This window comes from Ruditapes philippinarum, unplaced genomic scaffold, assembly GCF_026571515.1.
Source record: "Ruditapes philippinarum isolate M1 unplaced genomic scaffold, ASM2657151v2 ctg799_1_1_1_1, whole genome shotgun sequence".
Classification (NCBI taxonomy): Eukaryota; Metazoa; Mollusca; class Bivalvia; order Venerida; family Veneridae; genus Ruditapes; species Ruditapes philippinarum.
Window position 1 is genome coordinate 4812 of NW_026863240.1, and position 26377 is coordinate 31188.

General features: G+C 34.5%; 1 protein-coding gene across 1 annotated transcript in view; it reads right to left on the reverse strand.

Annotated features, from left to right (window-relative positions):
• Window positions 1-14288: 14288 nt before the first annotated feature.
• Window positions 14289-26377, reverse strand: part of LOC132721565 (nucleosome-remodeling factor subunit BPTF-like) — a gene marked incomplete at its 5' end in the record, with an annotated part of 145789 nt that continues 133700 nt past the window's right edge. Inside the window, 1 exon segment of the mRNA XM_060705888.1 lies at window positions 14289-16299. Within this exon segment, the coding sequence (XP_060561871.1) occupies window positions 16097-16299 (203 nt within the window).

Sequence of the window (26377 nt, forward strand, 5' to 3'; positions counted from 1 at the left end):
CCTGTATCTTTGTAATTAATAAATGAATTTGATTCATACTTTGATATAAAAAGCACATTAGAAAACAAGAAGTATCTTTAAAAAGATACTCGGCCGAAGTCAAACTTGTTAACACTTACATAGGATAAGCTTCTACTAACCATGCTAACCGCAAACAGAACATTTTATTCGTCCTCAATAGTTTTATTTCAGTTCATTTTTACCCCCATTAATTGTCATCTAAGATTTAAACCAATATTACTTAAATTATTTGAATTAAATCAAAATGGAATTTGATTTGAATAGGAATTTTTAATAAAACAAAGATTTAGTAGATACTGTTCACTAATTCCACAACTGTAAATTAGTCGAAAGTTCGTTTCAATCGTCTTATGCCCGGTTCGAGAAGAGAATAATAATGACTAGAACAGTTAGAAGAGAAACCCAAACGAACGAAAAAGTATCAAAAAGGCGATCTGTCATATTTAATTTCATATATTCACTGAAAAGCTGTTAGAAACATCTACAAAATGTCATTATTGTGTTTTTATATTTATTCTGATTTATATCATTTTCCAACACTTCTTGCCATCGCGCAATCGAACAGACCTCTACCTATAACGGAAGCTCTTCTGAAGTATCAATCGAACAAAACGATGATTCCTGTTGACTTGTGAATTTATAGAAAAAAATCGGATAATTTAATACCGGAATTATCTAACGTTTTACACATGTATATCGTTGATAAAACTTAATGGTTGGTCATGGCTTCTTATATTTTCAACTTGTAGAGTAAAGAGTCTAGCAATGTTTCAGATTTTATAAGTTCAATACCTCGACTATTTCAGTCAAATCTAAGAATTAAATCTAATTATCTATAAACGAATTGGAAATCGCACATACAGAGGGAAAAGTTCAGGGACAAATGATAATAATTAATGATCAAAAATCTTTTATAACCGTGTTGTTATAATTGGGTCTTAAAGTAAATATATGACAATGCGAGATACAATAATAATGGTACTGAATAATGAGATTTTATACGATTCCTCTTTCTCCTTATTTTTCTAGACATCAATTCAAAGAAGATCATACATAATATTATATAAGGTAATAAAAAGTGGCTGTTTTATGTAAAAAGACTTAATAAACAACCTTTCGTCGAATCTATAAGTATTACCATAAGTTCTTTTTAACAACAATGATGTGCAAATTTAGAAAAAAAGTTAAGTATTCTTGATGACATAAACTGTTATCTGGATGAATTGTATGTATACAGCTTTATAACACCGCACTATGGAACCAAACGCGTTTTATTTTTGGGTCGGACCCCAGAGTACGTTACGTACTTTGGTGTCCAACCCCAATGTGTAGGTCAAAGTTTAACATCAAAATACGTTACATAGGTACATATGCATTTCTTAACATCAAACAAACGACCGCACTTTGGGGTCATGAAAATTAAATCAATAAAAATGAATTTAAGTGAGATTGTTAAGTAATATCTTATAGTTAATGCCAATAGCTAAGTAATAGAAAGAGCGTCGAAACACTAGGCTATCTGGTTTGTACGAGTAGCCCCCCGAGTATAAATCAGATTGCCGAGTGTTTTGATGTTTCTTTCGTTATTCCTTTCTCTGTCGTCACAAAAAGTAAACCCCAGAAAAAATGAGCCAATCAATGGGCATGCTCTGGAGTGCGTGTAACTAATACCTGCACGCCAGTAAACTCACTGTATACGATTTAACTCTAGAAAGGTCCCCAAACTATGATGCAACTTAAAATAAGGTACAAAGTAGGCAAAATGTATTAGGTCGGATAACAATAGCAGACGATAGTTTATTTAATAACTTATATCTTCTGGGTTGGAATTTGCAATAAATTATATTTTTAATTCTCATAGGATAGAGACCTTAAAGTAAGATATAAAAATGTGTTTGTGTTGTAATATTGGGTGTAATAATACATTAAATACCCATGAACTAGCGTTATGTGCCGAAAACTCAATCTGATTAAAGTCCAGATCATTATCCGAAAGAATCTAATGACGACCCATTAAAATCTAGGTTTTCCCTATTTCTAGTTATTTTAAATGGTGGCAACATTTTAACATTAATTAATTATAGTTTTTTCTATGTTGAATGTTGTAGAAATGGCTTGCATAGAAAGGGTGTCAAGAGGTGTCATCCTGCCACCACAGGGAAAATGAAACATTTAAGATGGCTTCCAAGATGGATGCAAAATTATAATAATTCGTAATACTGATCAAGATTATAAGTACACATTTAGATGAAATTCACGTCCATTTATGGCAGGAATTATTTTTAAGCACGTAGAGCTCTATACGTTAACCTTTTCGGAAAATACGAAATTTATATCGTTTCTGACATGGTGGTCATTTCAAATTTGAAGCGGTTTTGGTGGTACATAAAAAAGGTATACATTTTGTGAAACAATCCCAAAATAAGCTGTAATTAATTCAAAGATTCAGAATATAAATTGTCTCGTGCTGTAATTTAACGTTTACATTAAATTTCACTGGTATCAGTTTATATTTAGCCCTAAGATGGCGTTCAAAGTGGTCACAAATTAAAAATAAGTCATTTCGGACATATTAATATACTTAAGTAAAGTTTAAATATTTTAATAGCAGCAGTTACTGTAATGAAATAACATGATTGGTACCTGCCAAATGTGAAAATCATTATGATTTTAAAACGGCCTGTTTTTTACAAAATGGTAACAAAAACTTCATTTATTTATTTATTTTGCTATGAAGTAGATATAATTTATTATTCATTTTACAATTTTTTTTTCTTTTTAAAAATTTAATTATTTTCGGCATTGTACACGTTTTCATTAGCGATGCCATGTGGTCCAAATATTTAGGAAATTCGAAAAATTATAAATAGATTTGAAATGAGACGTCACGAGACTTGCCTACAATAATTGTTTACTTCTAACTTACTTGTTACAGTAACAAAAAAATGTTTGTAAATAAAATTCTATTAGACGATTTTACTACTTCCATATTTAAAATGGGGTTTAATATGACACTAAAACTTAGCAAGTAAATGACTGAGAGATCAATTTAAGTACTACTGATTTGTTTAACAGTCACAAATTTTAGATATGTGGTAAAATTCATTTACCACTTAGTATATACCTTTATAACCTCTACATCAGAATTTAAATGGTACTTAATAAGATTGCACAGTGATGTATCTAAGTAAGCATCCTAAACTCACTTTAAATATGTCTAGGTTGCAGATCGAAAATAAGTCAATACTCAGTATTTTAAGGCTCAATATCATATTCCTTATGATTTTATTTCAATGTTTCTTAAGATACGATAAGCAAATAAACCAGTTTCACTTCGGCCGAGTATCTTTTTTTAAAGATACTTCTTGTTTTCAATATCATGGTACCTAATTTTTAAGATGCTAATCATTAAAGTTTTATTTTTCTGACGCTTCTTAATTTGTGAAGTTGGCAGCCTAACAGCCTAAAGAAAACAAAAAAATATTACAATCACGACAGCGGCCAAAAATGCATTATAGCACTTCCTTAGGTCATTCCATGTTTTTTTTTCAATAACACGGATTTAATTTTTTTTTAAGATGCCGAACTTTAAAATTTTATTATTCTGACGCTTCAAAATTTGTTAAGTTAGCAGTCTAAAGAAAACGAAAAATATAACAAAGTGAAAACGGTCGAAAATGTACGGTGGCACAAATGTGACATGTGTGTTTTTATTTATCTCGTGGCCACGAGTTACTAAGTCGTGGCCACGAGTTACTAAGTCGTGGCCACGAGATAGCTTAGTCGTGGCCACGAGATACTATGTCGTGGCCACGAGTTACTAAGTCGTGGCCACGAGATAGCCAAGTCGTGGCCACGAGATAAATAACCAATCAGATTACACCATTTATATGAATTTCCATAATTAACTAGACATGTGCTATAGTACAAGGATGACCCTACTTCACCAGCCTGTAAAAGTGTCATTTATACTACTTATTGACTGGTCAATAATTTTATATTAAGCGTCACTGTGACCCTGATTTTTTACCCAATGACCTCGAAATTATTAATTGTCATCTACTGATCAGGTGCAAAGATATTTCTGGCTTATATAAACCATGGCTTATTTACGGTGGTACAAATGTGACATGTGTGTGTTTTTATTTATCTCGTGGCCACGTTACTAAGATGAAGAGATACTATGTCGTGGCCACGAGTTACTATGTAGTGGCCACGAGTTACTAAGTCGTGGCCACGAGATACTATGTCGTGGCCACGAGATACTATGTCGTAGCGACGAGTTACTAAGTCGTGGCCACGAGCTAGCTAAGTCGTGGCCAAGAGATACTATGTCGTGGCCACGAGTTACTATGTCGTGGCCACGAGTTACTAAGTCGTGGCCACGAGATAGCTAAGTCGTGGCCACGAGATACTATGTCGTGGCCACGAGTTACTATGTCGTGGCCACGAGATAGCTAAGTCGTGGCCACGAGATACTATGTCGTGGCCACGAGATACTATGTCGTGGCCACGAGTTACTAAGTCGTGGCCACGAGATAGCTAAGTCGTGGCCACGAGATACTATGTCGTGGCCACGAGTTACTATGTCGTGGCCACGAGTTACTAAGTCGTGGCCACGAGATAGCTAAGTCGTGGCCACGAGATACTATGTCGTGGCCACGAGTTACTATGTCGTGGCCACGAGTTACTAAGTCGTGGCCACGAGATAGCTAAGTCGTGGCCACGAGATACTATGTCGTGGCCACGAGATACTATGTCGTGGCCACGAGATAGCTAAGTCGTGGCCACGAGATAGCTATGTCGTGGCCACGAGATACTATGTCGTGGCCACGAGTTACTATGTCGTGGCCACGAGTTACTAAGTCGTGGCCAAGAGTTACTAAGTCGTGGCCACGAGATAGCTAAGTCGTGGCCACGAGGTACTAAGTCGTGGCCACTAGATAGCTAAGTCGTGGCCACTAGATAGCTAAGTCGTGGCCACGATTTCCAAGTCGTGGCCACAAGATAGCTAAGTCGTGGCCACGAGATACTATGTCGTGGCCACGAGTAACTAAGTCGTGGCCACAAGATAGCTAAGTCGTGGCCACGAGATAGCTAAGTCGGGGCCACGAGATACTATGTCGTGGCCACGAGTTACTAAGTCGTGGCCAAGAGTTACTAAGTCGTGGCTACGAGATACTATGTCGTGGCCACGAGATACTATGTCGTGGCCACGAGTTACTAAGTCGTGGCCACGAGATAGCTAAGTCGTGGCCACGAGATACTATGTCGTGGCCACGAGTTACTAAGATAGTTTAGTCGTGGCCACGAGATAATTAACCAATCAGAATACACTTTATATATTATATGATTTTTATACACCTTATAACTTACTTTTACATGCAACATTAATCTTTGAAAACACTGAAGATATTCACTTTTTTAACTTGTCTTTAGGATCATATTAGAAAGTCACTTACAAGGCTCATCAGACATTAATTTTGCCTATAGCTCTTTGTTGGGACAATTTTTGATCGAATTGGCCAGTTTGTACGTACTACGGCCTGTTCACCTTGTTTATACGATAACATGAGAAGGAATAAGTCCTGGCTAATTTTATTTGGAAGGGACATTGCCAATGGACAAAAGCCTATAAGGTAAATCCTTGTCTGATGACTAATTTAGAAGGGATAAGCCATGGTTAATATAACCCAGGAAGATCATTACACCTGATCAGTAGATGACATCTAATAATTTCGAGGTCATTGGGTCAAAAATCAGGTTTATAGTGACGCTAAATGTAAAACTATTGACCAGTCAATAAGTTGTATAAATAGCACTTTTACAGGCTGGTGAAGTAGGGACATCTACGGTGGCACAAAGGTGACATGTGTGTGTTTTTATTTATCTCGTGGCCACGAGTTACTAAGTCGTGGGCACGATATAGCTAAGTCGTGGCCACGAGTTACTATGTCGTGGCCACGAGTTACTAAGTCGTAGCAACGAGATAGCTAAGTCGTGGCCATGAGTTACTACGTCGTGGCCACGAGTTACTACGTCGTGGCCACGAGATATCTAAATCGTGGTATTATAAATTATATATTGACGATTTGTTTGAACTGGGTCAACCGGGGCTCTTCCGGCGTCATCCGGGAACGACCGGGGAAGCACCGGCATGAACCGTAGCTTCACCTGGATGCTCCGGAGCGCATTCTGGGTGGTTAGTTGTGAATTACCGTAGTGCTGCCGGGGTAAGTGTGACCGCAACAATAACTTCACCCCGGATCGTCCCGGATCATCCAAGTAACTTACCGGGGTGGTCCGTGGCTCTGCCGGGAGTGAGATCGCAGCATAGCTCACTCGACGTCGTATACAAAAAAACAAATATCCTCTAGAAACTGTTGTCCGCGTTATATTTTATTGCACCTCGTATATGTGGGTGTGTGCATGAGTAAGTATATAAATGCCAAATAAACTAGAACTGTGTCCAAAGGACACGGATGCCCCCACTGACAACATATATATGGTTTATAGTGAAAAAATCAACAAAGGGCCATAATTCTGTTAAATTTGGTCGCAGCAAAAATTCCTTCCTTTACTACCATCTACACATTAAGGTTGTTCATCCCTGGAAGTTTAAGCAAAATCTGCCATCCGGTTTAAGAGGAGTTGCGTTCACAAAATTTCTATATGGTATATAGTGAAAAAATCAACAAAGGGCCATAATTCTGTTAAATTTGGTCGCAGCAAAAATTCCTTCCTTTACTACCATCTACACATTAAGGTTGTTCATCCCTGGAAGTTTAAGCAAAATCTGCCATCCGGTTTAAGAGGAGTTGCGTTCACAAAATTTCTATATGGTATATAGTGAAAAAATCAACAAAGGGCCATAATTCTGTTAAATTTGGTCGCAGCAAAAATTCCTTCCTTTACTACCATCTACACATTAAGGTTGTTCATCCCTGGAAGTTTAAGCAAAATCTGCCATCCGGTTTAAGAGGAGTTGCGTTCACAAGATTTCGGGACGTACGGACAGACGGACGGACAGACGTACGGCGTGACGGACGGACGGACAAGTGCAACGCTATATGCTCCCACTCTGTGGGGGCATAAAAAGGTGATAGGCTATCATCTACAGTAAAGATTGAATCAGCGACAAAAGCATGGCCTAAACCACAAAACAAAAATGTCTCAAAACTAACACGTTGTTCTCAACCATCTTTCTTAAGCAAATAATATATAGCTGTGCATCGCTTTATATCTAAGGGCTAAGTAATTTGTATCATATTTTATACCATAATAAACAAGTACATGTATAAAACCAGGATAATTTCTTCAAACCTATGTTTCCAAAAAGTACGACAATATGATGAAAACTCATCAACTGCAGTTGGTTCTATAACTACCGAGCTCTCGGTCCCTCTGGGTTCGAGCCAAATAAGTTTCACTAAAATATTTTTTGTTATCAATTACAGCAAAAAAACAGAGTTTCCTCAACTAAGATTACATAGGAGAAATACCCATCAAACATCGGCAGAAAAATATACATGAAGACACCATACCTGAGCGCATTTTATCATGAAAGTCAATGCTCTATTAGCTACATCAATGCTTTTTCCAGTGAATGAAATCTGCGTCAGCAAAAATACCATAATAAGAAAATCTCTTTAACTAAAATATACTCAAAAACAACATTATATATCCTCATTATTGTGCAAAAAAATGAGCGTACTACATTTCATAATGATTAACAAACCTTATTGAATAATAAAAAAACGCTAAAACGTGCCGTAATTTAGCACAAGAAAGACATTGGCAGTAACAAAAGTTATCATAAGAACTTCAGGACATATTTTGAGTTATCACAAGAACTCCGGGACATTTGAAAAATTGGATATAAATTTGTCAGCCGGGGCTTTATGTTTGCAATTTTGCATTATAATTAGGTAATTATATATGGCAAGGATGAAGACTCGAAATAACAAGAGCCACCGCCGGGCGGGGGCAACGCTCGACTTTTTACTTTTTCTAAACGCAAACATAGAAAGGTTTGAACATATCTTAACGTTTCCTTTTTATATATTTAGTTGGTCTGTCTTGTCACATTAGTTTTGTTTATATATTTTGTATATATATATATATATGAATAGAAACATTACGCAATTTCTAAAAATAGCAACATGACGCAATTTCTAAAAATAGAAACAATGACGCAATTTCTAAAAATAGAAACAATGACGCAATTTCTAAAAATAGAAACAATGACGCAATTTCTAAAAATAGAAACAATGACGCAATTTCTAAAAATAGAAACAATGACGCAATTTCTAAAAATAGCAACAATGACGCAATTTCTAAAAATAGCAACAATGACGCAATTTCTAAAAATAGAAACAATGACGCAATTTCTATCAATAGAAACAATGACGCAATTCTATAAATAGAAACATTACGCAATTCTTGTTGTTGTTGTTGTAAATATATATAAACACACACACACACACACACACCAATAAATATATAATTATGGTCATTTAATGCACAAATCTGAGAAAATTCAGTAATTAAACCTTCAAGGTCAAGGTCATTAAAGAGCCCAAGCAAATTTGGGTTTGATAAACAACAAGGTCTGGTCTTTAAGAATGTTCTGTTATAATATGATGTTGATCCCTTCAATAATAGCAAAGTTACAGTCAGTTACTGCCAAAACAATGAAAATTTCAATAATTTGACCTTCAAAGACAATGTCATTAATGAGTGAAGGTCAAGGTCTTTCGGTATTTTTTAACAGTTATCTTTGAAGATTATTATGTTCAAGTTTCAAGACAATCCATTCAAAAATAACAAAGTTACAGCCAATAATAGCCAAAAAAATGAAAATTTCAATAATTTGACCTTCAAAGTCAAGGTCATTGATGAGTGAAGGTCAAGGTCTGTCTAGTTATTTTTAAGGGATATCCCTGAAGATAATAATGTTCAAGTATGAAGACAATCCATTTAAAAATAACAAAGTTACAGCCAATAATAGCCAAAAAAATGAAAATTTCAATAATTTGACCTTCAAAGTCAAGGTCATTTATGAGTGAAGGTCAAGGTCTGGCGGGTTATTTTTAAGGGATATCCTTGAAGATTAATATGTTCAAGTTTGAAGACAATCCATTCAAAAATAACAAAGTTACAGCCAATAACAGCATGAACAAGCAAAAATTGGACTTTTAACCTTGAAGGTCAAGGTTATTTATGGATGAAGGTCAAGGTTAGTGTGGTCTACTGAAAGGTCTTGTCCCAAGGGTTGTTGTGGCCAAGTATGAAGACAATACACCAAGAAATAAAAAAGTTATGATCCAGGTACAAGTTTGCGGACGGCAACGGCAACGGCAACAGCAACGCCCATCCGACTATAACAATACCTCTACTTTAAAAAAAAAAAAAAAGTCGAGCTAAAAACAGGTCAATATTTGCGAATTGGCAAATAATTTGGATATTTTACTCAAAACTACCAGATTTTAAGCAAGAGGAGATGAAAAATGTTCTATGAATTAGTTTTTTGACAAATAATACAATATGTAAGACAATCTTAATCATTAACGTTTAATTTAGCACCCAAAACCCACTTTTTAAGACGAAAATTACCATTTTTAACGAGTGTTTTTGCAGTATATACAATAGTTTTCCGACGAACTCCGTGACAGTTATCACAAGTCATCCTTCGTGTAACAGTTCCTACCCCATGAAGCTGTAATATCGGGAATCGGGATCAGTGTTGAAATATCGGGATTTTTTTCGGCGTAGCTGTATTAAAATGGATTTTGACCTAGATTTGTAACAAATGAAATTGTTAGTTACAAAATCTTCAGCTAAAAGAGGGTGTTTTTCATTGGTGGAAAGACTGGCTGTTATGAAATTTAAGGACAAATTCGTAATCTTTAGTTTACTTGTCTCTAAGAATAAAGTTGTATTAAAAATATTTATACAATCGTAAACTAAATATCACAACGTTATGACCAAAACAAAGATATATCAAAATACAAAAATATACAGTACATATGATTTCATGCACAATTTATTTTGTTGATAATATTAACAACAAACCAGACTTTTTGTTTTTCAGCCTTTACTTAAACATTCGATTACTACTCACTCGTAGCTTTTCTGTTTTTCTATGAAAATGAACGATATTTTTTATCAACCAAAAGATTCTCCAGAGCTGATATGAATTGCGAAAATTAATATATTTAAAATGCAACATTATCATAAAGAATCGCAAAACTTTAAGTATTATTTTTTGTGCGTAATAATAACAAATTAATTTATTCATAGTTATTCGGCGTTTGTTTACACCGGTAGGTAAATTTACCGAAATACACCCCAATTGACTACCTCAATCTGAAACTGTCTCACTTGATAATCAGTGTCATTGATGGGTTATACAAAATTGAGTTTAGTACTTATTATAAGATAAATAGATATATTTCTGTATATATGGAACAACATTTATATTTTACATTCCACATTTAAAGTACATTGTAAAATATAACCTGTGTAGGTGTACGACACGTAGCCATGCCAGTAGGCTTAACTAGTACCTCCACCTCATACCCCTAGTATATACAAAATACTAGTCAAGCTGTGCTATTTTTAATAGAAATCCTTTTTTTATAAAATACATAATTATAACTTTTACTAGTAAGGTTATGTTTAAGTTTTGATTTAAGTCTTCAATTATTCATTTTCATTGCCAGATAGATAAGAAGGCATTATAAATAGTATAGTTCAGAGTTGATATGTTCCATTGATTGTTTATTATAGTTTGTATTCTTTCATAAATAAAAGATATAAACAACAAAAGATTTTGGTGTTATTATCATGACCTAATAATTGCAGCATTTTATGCACAGAAGTGCTTTTACAAAATGAAGGTCAGATACATATAAGTCAATATTATTTAACAATAAAATTCAAGTTGTCAGCTGATTGTGGCCTTTGCAGTCTCTAAATTTGGTAGTGTGGTTGGTTATTATCTGGTATTGACTTTGAAACCAGTAGTCAAAAGTCACGGTGACAAAAAAGCTTCTAGCATCTATAATAACATGACTAATTTGTTGACATTATAGGAGCATACATGTTTCAGCTAAGTTTAGACAACTGTCATAGATTATACTAGTAACCACCAAATATATTTCAATTTAGACATTTATATTGTTATAAAGTATAAATATCATTAATTTTGAAAATATTCTAAAGCTATGACACATTTTGCACTGAATTTACGCCGATTATCTTTTTTAAAGATATTTCTTTTTTAATCCCGCCTGGATATCACATGTATGGACCTGAAGTCATCAAAACAAACTTTCAGACCAATTTCCAGGATATTTGGATCCAAACAGTAGCCACTAGTGTTAACAAGATTTTTACTATTTTAGCTCCTGTGACCTAGTTTTTCATCCGAGATTACCCATGTTCGAACTCATCCGAGCAATTACCTAGACCATCATCTTGACCAAGTTTGATGACAATTGAGTAAACAATAGCTGTCACAGGAGACAGCGAAGCTCGACTAATAAAATGTTGGACGCAGTAATGAAGACAAAACTACGAAAAAAAATCAATTATGTATATTCATGTATTAAGTTATAGTAAAAAAATAACATTTGTTAAAATAAATTCCAAGTTCAAGGGGGAATAATGTTGAAAATAGTCACGCTAGAGTTATGAACCTTGTCATACAACGTGTATAATGATAAAAATATATATTTGAAGAAGTTAAAATATTTCATAAAGAAAATCCTAATTTCAAAGAGATAAATCTGAAAATATTGCTTCAAGAGTTATGTACTTTGTCAGATAAGATGTAATTGATGATAAGGAATAAGTATTTGAAGTTTGACCTTTAAAACTAAAGAAGTTATAGTAAAAAATAACATTTTTCAAGTAAAAAATGTAAGTTTATGGGGAGATAATTCTTGCAATATTGTTGCTAGATTTATGAACCTTGTCACGTAACATGTGGTTGATGATACGGAACATATATTTGAAGTATTAAGTTGATCCTCTAAGAAGTAACAGTAAACAAGATTGCATTTGAGAAAATGCTATGCCACCGCATTAATACAAAACTAAATAGTAGTGTAGGAACAGATTTTTTTTGTTCTATACAATTGAAGATTGTCATAATGCATAGATCCCTGACCTATCTAATTCTTATTATCAGATTAGTGGTTAAATCTATTGTTAACTCAATAAAAGATCAGAGTAGGAATATATCAATGCACTTGAGTCTAGTGAATTTGGTGGTGAAGGTCCTATTTCACACAGCCTAAATTTCATGACTGCATCAAAGGACAACACAGTAAGACACTTTGTCAAAACTAGGTCAGCTGATATCAAAGTTCATTTTAATTTTGACACTAGAGGCAAAATTTGAACAACTTTGGCAGAGTACCTATAGATGATATCATTTAACAAATATTAAAGCTCTAAGGATCATATATTTGAAGTTGATACCTTAAGAATGAAAAAGTTATAGTGAACAAGAGCTGTCACCAGTCACCAAAAGGTTTCTTAAGCATGCAGGTATTATGAAAAGAAGAGAATGAAAGTAACTTGCTCTTTGTATATTGTACCTGTAATCTCTAATTGTGCTAGCATGAACCTTCAAGATATAAGTGTGACCTTGATCTCTGAAGAAGGGACGTGGTTCCTGGATGCGACAAAATGTTGTTATGAGATAGACATTTGTGCCAAATTATTTCAAAATCCCTCAATGCATGACAAAGTTACAGTCTGGACATGATTGTTGTGTAAGTGGGGACATACAGACATGAGCCTTAGCCGAATATGAGCCATAGCCGCAACACATTGTCTTGAAGTGGTAGACAATTGTGCCAAGTTATTTTAAAATCCTTCCATGCATGACAAAGTTAGGTCGGACATGAATGTGTATCTTCAAACTGTTCTCAAGAGAGAGAGTACCTTCAAACTATAAGTGTGACCTTGACCTTGAAGGTAGGGACATGGGTCTTTGTCGCGACATGTCTTTTTGATGTGGTAGGTATTTATGCCTATTTATTTTAAAATCCTTCGATGCATGACAAAGTTACAACTCGGACCCGAATGTGTGTACCTATAAACTCTAATTGTGAAAAAGTGAACTTCAAAATGGTAGTGACCATGACCTTTGAGGTAGGGACTTGATTATTGAACACAACATATCTTATTGATGTTGTAGACATTTTTGCCAAGTTATTTTAAAATCCTTCCATGCATGACAAAGTTATAGCCCGGACACGATTGTGTGTACCTATAAATTCTAATTGTGATAATGTGAAACTTCAAAATGTTAGTGTGACCTTGACCTTAGAGGTAGAGACGTAATTCTTGGACGGGACACATCGTCTTGATGTGGTAGACATTTATGCATAGTTATTTTAAAATCATTCGATGCATGACAAAGTTATATTATAATCTCTCAATGAATGACAATGTTACAGTCCGGACACGAATGAAGTGGGACAGACAGACGGTGCCATTATATAAAAATATTTTACTGCACCAAAACTTAAATCGGAAATCTGGACGCGGACACCGGGCGAGTAGAACAGCTCTCCATATACTTTGTCTAGTCGAGCTAAAAATGTGACCACTAGTGTTAACAAGGTCCTTCTAATTTTAGCTCCAGTGACCTAGTTTTCATCCGAGATAACCCATGTTTTGAACTCATCCGAACAATTACCTAGACAAGCATCCTGACCATGTTTGATGATGATTGAGTCAAAAATGTGACCGCTAGAGTGTTAACAAGATTTTTTCTATATTTAGCTCGTGACCTAGTTTATCATCCGAGATGACCCATGTTCGAACTCATCAGAGCTATTACCTAGATAAGCATCCTGACAAAGTTTGATGATGATTGGGGCAAAAATGTGACCGCTAGAGTGTGGCGACAGGTGAGCTAAAAAAAAGACCAACTTTACTTTACCTGTAATAGGGAACGAAACTTCACCAACCTAGTTTTCTAATTTTTTTTATTAGACATATTCAGTAAGATTTTCATAGATTTCAATAAATTTCTGTGATTAAAATTTTACTCAAGGATGAGCATAGTATATCTTTTAGTGCCTGAAAGGGCAGACAGACCCTCATTAAACCTAGAATACATACATACAAAGCTTTACAATCCCCTTGAATCAGTCAATACAGTTTAAATTCAGGTTTGTTCAGACTGACTACAATTACCAGAGAGCAACAGACATTCAGGACAATAAATAACAAGTAAAAAGAAGTTAACTCTACTGGTTTATTATACATAAGATATATCTAAGATAGAATGAAAACAATCTACAGTGATTTATGTACACATATCTTAGTAAATGTATGCATGCTTCTAGTACATGATTATGACATATTAAAATGTGATCAGAATTTTGCTTTAATGAATTATTATCTTAAAATGGTTCATAATATTTAATGTAAGTTATCATAAATCTCATGTACTCCTCCGCAGTTTCCAAGTCATGGTTGGAAAAATATTCCAATGTGAGCCTGTTATCAAGCTTTTATACATGATGATATTTCTATTGTTTAAGATACTTTTATATGGGTAGATAACATCCAAACTTTTAACCAAATATTGCTTATTTCTGTAGTTGTACAAATACCTATGCATGTTTTGTGATATTTCAATTTTGATAAAAAATGCCTCACAAAATATATTCATTAAAAAGTAATTCCCGTTTAAACATCATAGAATATTAATTCTTACTACAGTTGTTCATACAATCTATACATATTTAAAATAGAAATATCTTGCAAAAAGAATCTCATCTCATTTCAATGTAAATGCAATGCATAAACAATGTATTATACCATAGAGTATTCCTAAACCTGTAACAATTACCCAATATGCCTCTTAGTGACAAAATAAATATAAAAAAACACTATCATACTGTGCAATACATGGATATCAACAAAAGCTGGCCTGTTCCCACTATATCAACACAAAGCCCCTAGAAAATCTGTAAAAAAACTTGCTTTGTGTAAGATTTCATTTGCATAAAGCTTTGACAAATCTTTTTTTAAACAAATATATCATTCTTAAAACAGTACCAGTAAACATTTGATCTGCTCATTAGGAAAATAAATAATGTATATGTACAAAATGACAAATGATGATGAACATCAAAATTTTAGGTAAAACAACAATCACCAATATTGAATAAGTAACAAATACATTATTGCCATATATGCCCATTCTCTTTTTAACACTATACAACTAATAAAATTCTATGAAACAGACAAAATGCATTAAATCTGACATAACTTACTTAATTTTATAAAGTCAATGATTGACACAATAATGTCATGTATGATTAATATTTATCAAATTGTTTTTATTAACAATTACCATTTTTTAATGATCATTTGTCTCTTTCCATCAGGTTTAACATCATCCTAACTCATTCAAGGTCACATTTCCCAGTGGAGGACTGGTGCACTTCCGTGCACTATCTCAGGTACAAGTAAAATCAACAAACTTCAGTAAACTAACAGCATAGCTTCCTCATGTCCATAGCAAGATTTGAGTCTGCAGTTTGTGACAGGCATGTAATTGAAAGTCAATGATTTTAATAGCCTGGAGGTGTCAGCACTTGATAAGCATACAACCTGAATCCTATTAGGGTCTTTTGCGACAATGTTATCCAGCTAGCTTATAGAAGGTTGGTATTGCTACTCATGTGCCCCCGTGCACTTCAGGTCTTCCTTAAACAGTAAAACTTGATGGTTTCCATGACCTATGACTTAAACCTTACAAAAAACTTATGAACAAAAAGAAAATTTCTCCTTTGAAACATAGATTGGTTTAAAAAAATACTCTTAAAAATATGTAAGTACACAATTTTGATAATCGCTTTAATACATTGCATTTGGGAAATAAAGAAAAACGATGTGTTAAATACACTTTAGTCAGCAGGTTTTCATCTACAGATTTATATAAAAGTTCAGACATTTATTCTTAATTGTAGCAATTTATGTATTCAGTTCTTTGAACAAAAACAGTTCATCATATCAACTTGCACAATATTAGCTATTCCTATGTAGAATGTAAGAATTTATCCTTCAGGGCTTTAAGTCTTTGAACAAAGAATGTTTCTAAAACCTCGGCACACTGGAAGAATGGTGTATCTGGAGGATTATATAAACGGCAATTGTTGAAGACTTTTGTTACATCCTTGATAAAGTCTGTCAGTCTTCTATACTGGTGTGCATCCATGTTTGCTTCTACTTGCGACAGGTCTGTAAACAAAAATTGTCATGACAGAGCAATTTATTTTACTACTATATTTTAACAAGATATGTTTGTAAAACATGTCTTGTTAAAATTATCGGCAGCCAATTAGTCATGTGATCGGGTTGTTATGACTGACTTTTGACCTAGTGACCAAAAAATCAATAAGGGTTAATTACTGGTCATGATTAGTCACTAGGTAATTGTGACCGCAAAGGTTGTGTGCAGCAATTTTATGACAAAGTTATTTCAAATCTTACCAAATAATATATATGCATAAATTTTATGAATCAAGTAGGCCTCATTAATGACAGCCAAGTTGTTATATTAAAATGTGTATACCAAAAGGATTTTTAGTTTAACAAGAACGTGTTTGTTAAACACAAATGCCCCCGGCTCAGATTCTTGTCAGTAGCAATATTTCAAAAAATGTTTACCCATTCACTCAGTTAAGGACAGAAAAATTGCCAAAAAATTGTAAACACAAGTTATATAGCTTGACAAAGTCATGGCATTTTGTAATTGTGAAAAATATAAGTTGCCAAGTCATTGCTCTGACTTGTGAAAATGAAAAATATTCAACTTCATGCAAGTTATCTTCCTACCAAATATGAAATACATCTGTCATTAAATAAAGGATGTATGGGCAAAAGTGTAAAAATCTATTTTGAGCACTGGTGACCTTGACCAAACAGACCCCTAACTCTATCCAAAAGAAGAATATCATGATTGTAAGTTATCTTCCTATCAAATATGAAATACATCTGTCAATAAATAAAGGCTGCATGGGCAAAAGTGTAAAAATCTATTTTGAGCACTGGTGACCTTGACCCAACTGACCCCTTACTCCATCCAAAGGAAGAATACCATGCAAGTTATCTTCCTACCAAATATGAAATACATCTGTCAATAAATAAAAGCTGTATAGGCAAAAGTGTAAAAATCTATTTTTAGCACAAGTGACCTAGACCCACTGATCCCTACCCCAATCAAAAGGATGAATACCATGCAAGTTATCTTCCTACCAAATATAAAATATATCTGTCACACTAATAAAGGCTGTATGAGCAAATGTGTAAAAATCTTTTTTTAGCACAGGTGACCTTGACCCAACTGACCACTAACTCCATCAAAGTTTATGTTTCTATCAATTATAAATAACATCTGTCTATAGAATAAGGTCAATACACCTGTAAAAATGTAAAAATCTATTTTTAACATTGGTGACCTTGACATTGGTAACATTGACCTTGACCCAAATGACCCCTTACTACACCCAAAGAAGGAGGACCTCCCTTGGCATGTTTGTATTAAACTAAGACATCAACTAAAAAATAAAGGCTGTATGAGCAAAAATGTTTATATTTATTTTTTAAATCAGTGACCTTGACCCTAGAGACCGCTTACTCCACAAAAAATTAGAGGACCATCAAAGGTATCCACCTACTAAATATGAAAAATATCATTAAAGAAATTAAGCAATTAGGAGAAATTTAAGATAAATCCAACTTGCCGAAATAGGTTAACCAGACAAGGCCTTATTTTCAAAGTGAAAAAAGGGAAATAACTGGGAAACATGGATGACACAGTTATATAACTTGGCAATATCATGTACTTTGTATTGATAAGTAAGTGTGGAAATTATAAAGCCATTAGTATAGATAGAACTTAAGATATTTCCAACTTGCCGTTTTAGGTTAACCATTATTCATTTTCTAAGTGCTGAAAAGGGCAATAACTTGGTAAATATGAAAGCCATAGTTATGTAACTTGCCCAGATTATGTACTTTGTATTGATTAGTAAGTGTGTAAACTTAGAAGCCATCGGTACAGATAGAACTTAAGAAAAATCCAACTTGCCGTTCTAGGTTAACCTTGTACGGACAGACGGACAAGTTCAATTACTATATGCCAAGGGGCATAATAAAAAAAATATCAACCAATGCAACTTGAGTTGTTGAGTTATTGATCAGAAAGTCTTTACATACAAGGTCAATATGACATTGACCTTTGACCCTTAAATCAATAGGGGTTATCTACTGGCCAAGACCAATACACCTGTGAAGTTTGAAGGTAAAGGACCCATGAGTTGGGATATTGATCAGAAAGCGTTGTTACCTATATGGTCAATGTGATCTTGACCTCTGACCCCTTAACACCAAAAAATCCATTGAGGTCATCTTCTAACCAAAAGCAATGCATCTGTAAAGCTTGAAGGTCAAGGGTCCATGGGTTGTCCAGTTATTGATAGAAAACCATTTTGAAATACAAGGTCAATGAAACCTTGACCCTATGTTCCCCTGACCCCAACATCATTGTCATCTACTGGCCAAGACCAATGCACCTACAAATTTGAGGGCCAACAGCCCATAGCTTGTCAAGTTATTGATCGGAAACCGTTTTTACCTACAAGATTAATGCAACCTTAATCTTTGACCCCTTGACCCCAAAATCATTAGAGGTTGTCAAGTAATTGATCGGAAACCGTTTTTACCTACAAGGTCAATGTGACCTCGCCTTGTGAACAATATAGTTTAGGAGAAATGGCCAGGACAAAAATGAAATATGAAAACTAACAAAGGGCAATAACTAAAAAAACTAGAACTATCACTAAATGTGATTAATACCCGGAAATGAGGAAGTTACTAGTAACAGAATATCTTGTAAAAGAATTGAAATATAGAGTTATGGTTGTGGGCAATTCAAGATAGTTATGGTTTTTGTATGATGCATTTCCTTACAATATGGTTGACCACTGATGAAGTTTTATTGAATTGCTCTGTACTAAATCCAGAAAGAGTTACGCTTCTTGAGCACTGCACTTCCTCTCATTGCGCTTGACCATTGTATGAAGTTGCATTGAATTCTAAACATTAGTTTTAAGTTATACACTGGACAAAGAAAAGTAACAAAGGGCAATAACTCTACAAATACTGAAGATGGAGTTATGGTTATTGTACAATGCACTTTCTCTCATTCGCTTGACCATTGTATGAAGTTGTATTGAATTCCAAATACTAGTATTCAAATTTTCAACTTGACAAAAAAGTAACAAAGGGCAATAACTAAAATTAGTGAAAATAGAGTTATGCTTCTTCTGCACTGCACTTCATCTCACTGCCCTTGACCATTTCATGAAGTTTCATTGAATTCCAAACATTAATTTTCAAGTTATGCACTGGACATTCAAAAGTAACAAGAAACATGGCAATGCCATGAAACCAGGTTTTCAATTATTACCATTGTAGATAAATATGTTGTATTTGAAATACAAATACCAGCAACAAACAATGTAACTATGTGCAATGTAAAACATGAATAATGTAGGAGGAATTGCTACTGAAGAAGTGTTCACTATATATTCTGTATAAGGAAAAAAAACAAAGGGCCATAATTAGGTAAAAAATTATCCAATCACAAAACCCCGGGCACTTGATGACAAAGCTTCTGTGAAAGTTTGAACAAAATACGTTGAGAAATGTAGGATGAGTTCAGCACAGAAGAATGTGTACACTATATATTGATAATTTTGTATAAGGAAAAAAAACAAAGCGCCATAATTGGTCAAATATTTATCCAATCACAAAACCCCAACAATATGCGCCAGGGCACTTGAAAACAAGCTTCTGTGAAAGTTTGGTCAAAATCCGTTGAGAAATGTAGGAGAAGTTGCGCACGATAGAAAATTGTTCACTATATATTCTGTATATGGAAAAAAACAAAGGGCCATAATTAGGTCAAATATTATCCAATCACACAAAACCCTGACAACATGCAACCAGGGCACTTGATGACAAAGTTTCTGTGAAAGTTTGGTCAAAATCAGTTGAGAAATGTAGAGGGAGTTCAGCACAGAAGAAAATGTTCACTATATTATATAAGGAAAAAAAACAAAGGGCCATAATTAGGTCAAATATTATCCAATCGCAAAAACCCCCGACAATATGCGCCAGGGCACTTGATGACAAAGGTTCTGTGAAAGTTTGGTCAAAATAAGTGGAGAAATGTAGGAGGAGTTGCGCACAGAAGAAATTGTTCACTAATAATTTCTTTATAAGGAAAAAAAACAAAGGGCCATAATTAGGTCAAATATTATTCAATCGCAAAACCCCGACAAATGCCCCAGGGCACTTGATGAAAAAGCTTCTTTGAAAGTATTTGGTCAGAATCCGTTGATCAGAAATGTTTAGGAGGAGTTGCGCACAGAAGAATGTGTACACTATATAATTGATAATTCTGTATAAGGAAAAAAAACAAAGTGCCATAATTAGGTCAAATATTATCCAATCACAAAAACCCCAACAATATGCGCCAGGGCACTTGATAACAAAGCTTCTGTGAAAGTTTGGTCAAAATCCGTTGAGAAATGTAGGAGAAGTTGCGCACGATAGAAATTGTTCACTATATATTCTGTATATGGAAAAAAAAACAAGGGCCATAATTAGGTCAAATATTAACCAATCACAAAACCCTGACAACATGCACCAGGGCACTTGATGACAAAGTTTTCTGTGAAAGTTTGGTCAAAATCAGTTGAGAAATGTAGAGGGAGTTCAGCACAGAAGAAAATGTTCACTATATATTCTATATAAGGAAAAAAAAACAAAGGGCCATAATTAGGTCAAATATTATCCAATCCAAAACCCCCCGACAATATGCGCCAGGGCACTTGATGACAAAGGTTCTGTGAAAGTTTGGTCAAAAATCCGTGGAGAAAAGTAGGAAGAGTTGGGCACAGAAGAAATTGTTCAACTATATATTCTTTATAAGGAAAAAAAACAAAGGGCCATAATTAGGTCAAATATTATTCAATCGCAAAACCCCGACAATATGCCCCAGGGCACTTGATGACAAAGCTTCTTTGAAAGTTTGGTCAGAATCCGTTGAGAAATGTAGGAGGAGTTGCGCACAGAAGAAATTTTCACTATATATTCTATATATAAGAAAAAAAACAAAGGGGCCATAGTTAGGTCAAATATTATCCAATCGAAAAACCCTGACAATATGCGCCAGGGCACTTGATGACAAAGCTTCTGTGAAAGTTTGGTCAAAATCTGTTGAGAAATGTAGAAGGAGTTGCGCACAGAAGAAATTGTTTACGCCTGCCCGTCCGCCCGCCAACATACCTCAATCTAATAACCAGTTTTTTCCTTCGGAAAACCTGGTTAACAAAGGGCAACTAGAACTGCCACTCTCATGGCGTGAATACCCCCGCATACCACTTTTTTTATTGTCAGACAGTGGCCATTTAGAACTCAAGGACAACCACCCAGCCAAATCTGAGGTTACTAAGCTAGTTCATTGCTAAGATATGTATTCTCCATGCTTCAAATGTGAAAATTTTAAAATCAAGTTTTTTTAGTCAAGGCCCCTGTGACCTTGACCCAGTGACCTGAAAATCAATAGGGGTCATTTACAAATCATGACTAACCTCCATGCCAAATATGAAGACTGTGGGGCAAAGGAATCTCAAGTTTTTGGACGACAAGCTTTTTTTTAAGTCAAGGCCCCTGTGACCTTGAACTTTGACCCAGTGACCTCAAAAACAATAGGGGTCATCTACTAATCATCACTAACCTCCATGCCAAATATATAGACTGTAGGTCAAAGGAATCTCAAGTTATTGGGCGGACAAGCTTTTTTTTAGTCAAGGCCCCTGTGACCTTGACCTTTGACCCCAAAATCAATAGGGGACATCTACTAATCATGACTAACCTCCATGCCAAATATGAAGACTGTTGGCCAAAGGAATCTCAAGTTATTGGGCAGACAAGCTTTTTAAAGTCAAGGCCCCTGTGACCTTGACCTTTGACCCCAAAATCAATAGGGGTCATCTACTAATCATGACTAACCTCCATGCCAAATATGAAGACTGTGGGCCAAAGGAATCTCAAGTTATTGGGCGGAAAAACCGACGGACGGACAGGGAGACGTCTGGACGGACAAGCTGATTCCAGTATATCCCCCTTACAACTTCGTTGTTCTGGGGTTTAAAAACTCTAAAATGAGTCAAGAAAGAGTTATGGTTTCTGTGCACTGCCCTTCCTCTCAATATAATTGACCATTGAATGAAATTGTATTGAATTCCAAATAGTACTTTTCAAGTTATGCTCTGGACAAGAAAAAAGCAATGGAAAAGTAACAAAGGGCAGTAGCTCAATAATTACTCTAGACAGTGTTATGGTTCTTGTGCACTGCACTTCCTCTTATTGTGCTTGACGATTGTATGAAGTTGTATTGAATTCCAACTGGCAGTTTTCAAGTTATGCAATGGACAAGGAAAGTAGCAAAGGGCAATAACTCTGTTATTAGTCAAGATGGAGTTATGGTTCTTGTGCACTGCACTTCCTCTTAATGTGCTTGATCATTGTATTAAGTTGTATTGAATTCCAACCATTAGTCTTCCAGTAATGCTCCGGACAAAAATAAGCAATGGAAAAGTAACAAAGGGCAATAACTCTGTAATTACTTTAGATAGAGTTATGGTTCTTATGATCTGCACTTACTCTTATTGTGCTTGACCATTGTATGAAGTTGTTTTGAATTCCAAGCAGTAGTTTTCAAGTTATGCCTCGGACAAAGAAAAGTAACAAAGGGCAATAACTCTGTAATTAGTGACGATAGAGTTATGGTTCTTGTGCACTGCACTTCTTCTCAATGTGCTTGACCATTGTATGAAGTTATATTGAATTCCAACCATTAGTCTTCAAGTTACGCCTCGGACAAAAAAAAGCAATGGAAAAATAACAAAGGGCAAGAACTCTGAAATTACTTTAGATAGAGTTATGGTTCTTATGCACTGCACTTCCCCTTATTGTGCTTGACCATTGTATGAAGTTGTTCTGAATTCCAACCAGAAGTTTTCAAGTTATGCTCCGGACAAGAAAAAGTAACAAAGGGCAATAACTCTGTAATTAGTGACGATAGAGTTATGGTTCTTGTGCACTGCACTTCTTCTCAATGTGCTTGACCATTGTATGAAGTTATATTGAATTCCAACCATTAGTCTTCAAGTTACGCCTCGGACAAGGAAAATGCAACGGACGTCTGGACCGACCGACCACCGGGTGACTCCTATATTCCTCCCCCCCAAACTTCGTTTCGGGGGTATAACAAAATTACAGCCAGTAATAGCCAAATAAATGAAAATTTCAAAAATTTGACCTTCTAAGTCAAGGTCATTTATGAGTGAAGCAGGCTGTCAACCAAAATAAAGGAGGAATATAGGAATATTTTTGCAGGAAATATAGGAGTTTTTGGACCATTTAGAGGCAAAAAATAGGAGTTTTCAACTTAAATTGTTTAACTTACCAATGCTTATATAAATGTAAATTATTCTTACTTTTACACATGATGTTTCTACAATAAAATGTCTACCGTATAAGTGAAGGACACCATTAGTAGGCTGTCCAGCACCTTCCGACATAAAATTAGGGTGAATTTTAGGGTAATATTTCAGAAATTTTAGGGCTAAAATAAGGAATGTTAGGGTACGTAATCGAAATTTTAGGGCTAAAATTTGCAATTTTATAACTAAATAAACTAAGGTCCCAAAGGACCATGATGAGGGCTAATCTTTGCATTTTTGACACAAAAGTAACTCACAAATAATGCTCTAGTTTAGTTAGAGCAAAGGTGCTACCAGTGTGGACTCACTGGTCAACTGCCTCCCCTGTGGAAATGGTCTTAGTCAAATCATGTTCAAACCATATTTTTTTAAATTGGCTGAACATGTCAAAAAGAACATGTTTTACCTATGTTTTGGGAATGTTATAACCACAAGTGTCTAAAAGGAATTCTTATACAGTAAAATTCTTGCACAATGCAGCTTTTGAATATGGACAAATGAAATTTTTTGTACAAGTAGGAAGTAAAAAGGCATTTGCCGTAGTACAGTCATTTGAATAAATGGGAAGCATCTATAATCAACACAAATAATTGCACATCAAAAAAGTTCATCACACAGACCATTCAATTGCAGTTTATCTAGATCACATAATTGCAAAATGTGTGTACATTGTAACTGGAAATGAGCTTTATATTACTGAACTGCCAAATTATTTTTGAGTGTGATTAATTATATGAGTCTGCATTTTCCTAAATTGTACCAGATGAATGAAAGAACAAGAATTGAATGAAATTGAAAACTGTGTGGCAAAATAAGCAATTTCTCCTACAAAGACATCGAAAAGGATAAATAAGTATGAGGGAAAGAATTAATTTTTCAAAGTCTATGTTAACCCATTCAGTACTTTACAATGTTGTTGATATTATGCAGATTTATATAAAAGAGTTGTGAGTAAACAAATTGTACATTAATTTTTGACAACTATTTATACATGTTTTTAATTAAGATTGTGTTACAACAGCTTCATAATGATCATTTTCAAATATGATATGATATAAATGGACCACTTCAGAAATTTGGATAAAATGAACAAACATAAAATTCAAGATATCTGGAGTTGGCAAAAAAGTGTCAAAATATTTCAGAATAAGTGGACTCTTATGGTTATGATTTGAGTTTCAGGACCATGATATGGTAGTATTTTTGCTGTCAACATGATTATCAACAACTGCTTTGATTATGAAATAGCAATGTTTCTGACATAGTCAAAATAACTTTTAGTTAAAACGAAACCATTTCAATGTCATCAATTTTGAGTTGGCAAATCATGGCCAAATCATTTTTGACCATGTTCAAAACATGGTTGACTTAGTTATGTCCGTGATTATTTTGACAGGGTTACAAGTTATAAGTATGTTTACGGGTATAACAAAAGATAAAAAAATGAGGAATTTCAGTGAAAAAATAGGGCATCTTTAGGAACTCCCTTTGAATTTTTCACTTTTTTAGTAATTTTAGCCAAACTGAAAAAATTAGGATTTTTTTAAGAATTTTAGGGACACAGCGGACAGCCTGCATTAGCTTTAAACCACAGCATCAGCATCCTGGAAGAAAGTTACAGCAATGCCATCATCTGAATGGTCACCTGAAATAAAGTTGACATACTGATGCACTGCTTTTCATGGTGACCATGCAGATTGCTACGTGGAGCACAGCAGCCTTGAGCATAGTAATGTGATGCTGATGCAGGCATACACATTCTCTTACCTGTAAAATACAAAAGGCCAAAAGCAGTACCAAAATTTAAATCTCTTTGAATTCCTCGGCAATATATTTTTAAAAAAATATAGGAAAAATATTCAAAATATAGGAGAATATAGGAAAAATAGGAGGCTTTTTAAAATATAGGATTCCAACCCAAAATATAGGAGTTTTATAGGAATATAGGAATTGGTTGACAGCCTGGTGAAGGTCAAGGTCTGTCTGGTTATTTTTAAGGGCTATCCTTGAAGATTATTTTGTTCAAGATTGAAGACAATCCATTCAAAAACAAGCAATTATCATAGTATTGCAAGCAATCCATAAGTTCCCTACCGGTTAGATTCTGAAGGGCCATTGGCCATTCACTAATGTTTCAATTTTTCTCTATTTTAAGTAAATTTGTTGGAAAAGTTCTTTAAAAGTGATCACAGGAAACAGTTTTTATGGACAGACGGACTGAAGGACACTCTAAAGTTAATATTTGAAACATCCCTGTTACCAAAATATAACATTTTAAAAAGCAAAATTCTTAAAGAGGAGATAACTCTGGAATTAAAGATGCAATTTCATAAAAATTTTCAGCTCTTTTTGACTAATCGCAAATATTGTTATATTTGCCATGTTTTAAGCCTATTTGTTGCCAACGCAACCAATATTTTTTTCAAAATAGGAAGAACAGATAAGACATGCATAATCTCAAGACTGCCATCTACCCATATGTCAAGTTTCATAAAAATATTTCCAGTACTTTTTGAGTTATCACTGGATTCAGTTTATGTGTAAAATTTGCCATATTTTCAGTCTATGTGTTGCCATAGCAACCAGAATTTTCAACAAAGGAAGAAAAGAAAAGACGTGCATAATCTCCAGACTGCCATCTACACATATTACAAGTTTCATAAAAAATATTTCTATTACTTTTTGTGTTAACACTGGATCCAGTTTATGTGTAAAAATTGCCATATTTTCAGTCTTTT